Source organism: Haliotis rubra, unplaced genomic scaffold (assembly GCF_003918875.1).
Source record: "Haliotis rubra isolate DU_JTF1 unplaced genomic scaffold, ASM391887v1 Scf280, whole genome shotgun sequence".
NCBI lineage: Eukaryota > Metazoa > Mollusca > Gastropoda > Lepetellida > Haliotidae > Haliotis > Haliotis rubra.
In genome coordinates, this window is record NW_025766892.1 from 1,181,741 (window position 1) to 1,187,258 (window position 5,518).

At 41.3% G+C, this 5,518-nt stretch overlaps 1 protein-coding gene across 1 annotated transcript; it reads right to left on the reverse strand.

Moving 5' to 3' along the window:
• Positions 1–2,856: 2,856 nt before the first annotated feature.
• On the reverse strand, positions 2,857–5,304 carry LOC124281243 (triadin-like). Its single transcript, XM_046717271.1, has 3 exons — positions 5,223–5,304; positions 3,054–3,243; positions 2,857–3,022 (listed from the first exon to the last, which is right to left on the reverse strand). Exons 1-3 carry the CDS (start codon positions 5,302–5,304, stop codon positions 2,857–2,859), a joined length of 438 nt encoding a protein of 145 aa, XP_046573227.1.
• Positions 5,305–5,518: the final 214 nt, after the last annotated feature.

Genomic DNA, 5,518 nt, shown 5'->3' on the forward strand with positions numbered 1-5,518 from the left:
AAGCACTGGTATATGCATGTCAAGTAATATTTCATATCGCCGCGATCAGTAACTATTTTTGTGCTACCTAAATAGGAACTACTTACGTGAACTTGGAAAGAATTAAATTTTCAGTAGTTGTGTGAAATGTGAAAAATGTTAATGCGGGTGCTTAGTAAGATCGATAGCAGGTGTATTTTCTTAGTCCTGAATATGTGTGTGTTCTGTAGAACTGTACGGGTACATATTTACCAAAATCTTTACACAATTAATTTCTCGTCGACTACCTACGTTTACCAACATAAACAATCGATTTACTGATATTTTTGATTTCGTAAATAACTGAACACAGTATTGGAGTGTTTAATTATCGTTCCGTTACCTCATTAGATCGGAGATTGATAAAACATTACATCAAACACTGCGACTTGCTATCGAGACCTCCATCCAGGTTGTTCTTAATAATTCCAGCAGTTTGAAGCCCGGTAAGCAAATATTGCGCGATAATTACCCCACTGGATATACATACATCGTACGGTTTCGATTTTCCACCGCAGGTACAATTTGTCTCCGTCTCTGAAACGACGGCATGGGTCGATTACACCCTCAGATCCGACCGTACTTCAAACACGCCGACGGAACGGCAATTAATGGTCGGTATCCCTAGTCTTCTCGACAGCGCCCTTTTTTCAAAAAGCTTCCTTCATTTTGTGCAAGGTCGGTATTTCAAAATAAAAAACGTATCCGTAAGCCCCAAATGTTACACGTTTGTAAGGTATGTGTCTGAGTGCCTGCAAGCGTACACAGACTAAATACAAGCATACTATCTACAGCTAGATCAGTACGGAACGGTAAAGCTACTTGCCTTAACATTAACAGTCTAAAAACATTAGGTGTTCCGTACATATTCTGAGTGCAGGGATATGGCAGGGTTGACTTAGTGGAAGAGGATTGCCCGCTAGGCAAGCATGACAATACCGTTCCGTGTTCACAACACGTGAAGTACTGAGTGAGTACACTTTTACGCCGCTTTTAGCAATATTCCAGCAATATCACGGTAGGGGACACCAGAAATTGGCTTCACGTATTGTACTCGAGTCCATCGAGGGTGACGATCAAACGCTTTAACCACTGGGCTACCCCACCGCCAGACATATGAAGTAAAGTTACTGGGGGTGATGATGCTCATGTCATCTCTCTAACCATCTGTAAGTGCCTACCCGTGAAGGTCCGGGTTAGAATATTGATCTTCAGTAACCCATGCTTGTCGTAAGAGGCGAATAACGGGATCGGGTGGTCAGGCTCGCTGACTGGGTTGACACATGTCATCGGTTCCCAATTGCGCAGATCGATGTTCATGCTGTTGATCACTGGATTGTCTGGTCCAGACCCGATTATTTACAGACCGCCGCCATATAGCTGGAATGTTGCTGAGTGCGGCGTAAAACTCAACTCACTCACTCACTCTTTCAATGCCCGACGATCTCTACCTACATGATCATCGCTTAAATATGCCCGAAACAAACTCGAAAGAGGCATATTATAGAAAAGAGCAGAGATCTCCACTCCATGCTATTCTCCAAGGTAGAAATGAAATGGAAAGCATCCATATCTACTTTTCAAATACGTCTTATCCTGTGAAGACATTCATTCATTTTTCTGTAATTATTTGAAATGTTCGCGTTCTGTTTCAAATAAAATTTAGACTATCAATTCGATCTAACATATAGTTTTCAAAAACAGTACATTAATCTCCTAAATGTTTAGTCATATTTCAACTTGTGTTTTTAATAGAAATATACCCAGGGCCCAATTGACTTAAGTTTGGTGTAATTCTTTAAAAACGTGTTTGTATCTGATTAACTTACTCATGATATTTAATCAATGTCTCAGTTTCCACGTCACTAATTATAACGTTTATCATATAATGGATAATGCTTTCGATGTGATAATCCATCAGATAAATATGCAAATTAGGTCTCTCATCAGAAACTGCTTTCAACGTCCACACGTTGATTCAATATCTGGTTTCTTAATCAACAATTGACTAACATTTACAATAAGTTCAAACAGGTTTTCCTATGTGCGGATAATGGCAAGCATGGCAAGAAATAATTGGCACTATATCATCAATGAGGCGTCTCATTCAAACAATGTATTCATACGCGGTTTCTAGAAATTATTCAGTTTTGCGAAATTACGCCTTAAACATCGGTTGCTTTTAAAAGTAGTTATATCATCAAGACTTTATTATCCTGGAATGTTTCTCTATTGCCAATATCAAAATATATAAACTATTTATTGTGCCCGTTCAAGGCTCACATGTTTTATTCCTAATATATAATATATGTGGTACGGAAACACGAAAGTAAATATATCATAAGGATAAACTTTATGGCTGAACAACTTCTTTATCCAGGTGATGTGACTTTTTCACCTGAATAAAGAAGTTGTTCCTCCTAAAGTTTGTCCTTATCTTACTCTCCAACTTCTCCTTACTCTCCAACTTCTCCTTACTCTCCAACTTTTCCTTACTCTCCGACTTCTCCTTACTACTTCTCCTTACTACTTCTCCTTACTCTCCGACTTCTCCTTACTCTCCGACTTCTCCTTACTCTCCGACTTCTCCTTACTCTCCGACTTCTCCTTACTCTCCAACTTCTCCTTACTCTCCAACTTCTCCTTACTCTCCTACTTCTCCTTACTCTCCGACTTCTCCTTACTCTCCGACTTCTCCTTACTCTCCTTACTCTCCAACTTCTCCTTACTCTCCAACTTCTCCTTACTCTCCAAGTTCTCCTTACTACTTCTCATTACTCTCCAACTTCCAACTTCTCCTTACTCTCCAGCTTCTTCTTACTCTCCGACTTCTCCTTACTACTTCTCCTTACTCTCCAACTTCTCCTTACTCTCCAACTTCTTCTTACTCTCCGACTTCTCCTTACTCTCCAACTTCTCCTTACTCTCCGACTTCTCCTTACTCTCCAACTTCTCCTTACTCTCCGACTTCTCCTTACTCTCCGACTTCTCCTTACTACTTCTCCTTACTCTCCAACTTCTCCTTACTCTCCAACTTCTCCTTACTCTCCGACTTCTCCTTACTCTCCGACTTCTCCTTACTCTCCAACTTCTCCTTACTCTCCAACTTCTCCTTACTCTCCAGCTTCTCCTTACTCTCCGACTTCTCCTTACTACTTCTCTCCGACTTCAACTTCTCCTTACTCTCCAACTTCTTACTCTCCGACTTCTCCTTACTCCAACTTCCTTACTCTCCGACTTCTCCTTACTCTCCAACTTCTCCTTACTCCGACTTCTCCTTACTCTCCAACTTCTCCTTACTCTCCAACTTCTCCTTACTCTCCAACTTCTCCTTACTCTCAACTTCTCCTTACTCTCCAACTTCTCCTACTCTCCAAGAAGTTAATAAAGTCTGTTCAGAGAGTGTCTGGAAATGAGCGCCAGACGTTATTTCCCTTTGAGACACCCTTGTTAGAAGCTCAAACTAACTTTAATCTCTTATGCCTACCGTACAGTGAGGTTAGTCAAGTGGTACTCCCTGATGCCCAAATTCGTATAACAATGTTATCGTTACCACGAAGATATGACTGCAACTTTGGGCCCCCCAACCGCGTCAGGGTCCGTGTATCTGGTTCTAATCCGATCAAACTATAACAATCCCTGGTCTGGCAGCACCAGACCCTTGTTATTTGGTCCAACCAGAGTAATCACAGCCACTTTGTGGTTAGGGCGGTGGGGTAACCTTGTGGTTAAAGCGTTCGCTTGTCACGCCGAAGACCCGAGTTCGATTCCCCACATGGGTACAATGTGTGAAGCCCATTTCTGGTGTCCCCCGTCATGACATTGCTGGAATATTGCTAAAAGCGGTGTAAAACTAAACTCACTCACTCACTCACGTTGTGCTTAGTTCTAAACGACGCAAAGTTAAAGTCTGTCAAGGGCTTCTGTTAACACGTCGTGAAGGCGTTGATTGACGCCCATATAATGATATAATCACAAAGTGTAAGCAACATTTGTATTTAGACTTCAATGTAGCAATCCGCTTTATGATTTCCGGCTTTGAATGAAGATTATTGCTTTTCACATGGGAATCACTGGAACAATAATTGATTGGTATTCATCTAAGGCTGGTTAATGCATACATTACAGACGGGCGTTAGGGTAGTCTAGTGGTCAAAGCATTCGCTTGTAATGGCCGAAGATCCGGGATCGTATCATTACATGGGTACAATGTGTGAAGCCCATGTCTGGTGTCCCACGGTGAGATATTGCTGGATTATTGCTAAAAGCGGCGTAGAACTAAACTCATTCACTCAATCACTTTGTGGTTAGTTCTAAACCACACGACGTGTATGTCTGTCCAGTGCTTCTGTTAACACGTCGAGGATCCAATGCATGTATTTACTGACATATGAAGGCGTTGATTGACGCCCATATAATGATATAATCACAAAGAGTAAACAACATTTGCATTTAGACTTCAATGTAGCAATCCGCTTTATGATTTCCGGCTTTGAATGAAGATGATTGCTTTTCATATGGGAATCACTGGCACAATAATTGATTGGTATTGCGGCATTCATCTAAGGCTGGTTAATGTATACATTCATATTAAACTTAATTCCCGTTATCTCTGTGTTCCATTACAGGCGGGCGTTGGGATAGCCTAGTTGTCAAGCGTTCGCTCGTCACGCCGAAGAGTCGCGTTCGATTCCCTACATGGGTACAATGTGTGAAGCCCATTTCTGGTGTCCCCCGTCGTGATATTCCTGAAATGTTGCTAAAAGCGGCATAAAACTGAACTCGCTCATTTCATAACAGCCAGTATCCTGTATAGCAGTTGTTTAATTGATCTGTTGTACTGACAGTTTATCATTTACTCCTGTTAATGAAATAAAGCTAGAAGTGCGGAACTACTCCTTTTGATTCCTTAATGGGTATCCCATTTTGAGAAAAACCTTCAATACAAAATGTCTGGAAGTGTCTGGTTTCACATTCAACCGAAACCAGCGAGTTCATTTTTAAACACTGGAGGACCCCGTTCATCTAACAGGGGCTATTTGATCATACGGTCTAACTCCCAAAAGGATAACACTTTAAGATCATATCGGGATTGATAATACACGATCGCAGCGAAGGCATTATCAATCTATATCTGACTTCTAACTGCCAATGCTACATTAGTTTTTTATATTCCTGATAGTTGTGATTCAGGTCATTGTGACCTTCAGAAAAGCGACCATTCCATCGTGTCTGAGCCTGTGTAGGACCACATTCATACGTCGCTTTCCGTTCCTGCTTCTCCATCACAGCATCCCCAAGGAAATTATCAATGTCTGAAAGGCGAGCCCCTCGAGGAACAGAGAGTTGTCTATTTTTCAAGTCGTGTTAAGTTATGCTTGAAGTATTGTAATGCTTTCATCGCGGTACGACTGGTTTGGACCATGCAATATATCTCTCAAGCAGATGGTGATGAAATACTTCCTAAGTGTATTTTAGCGGTCTGTTTTTTGATGCACTA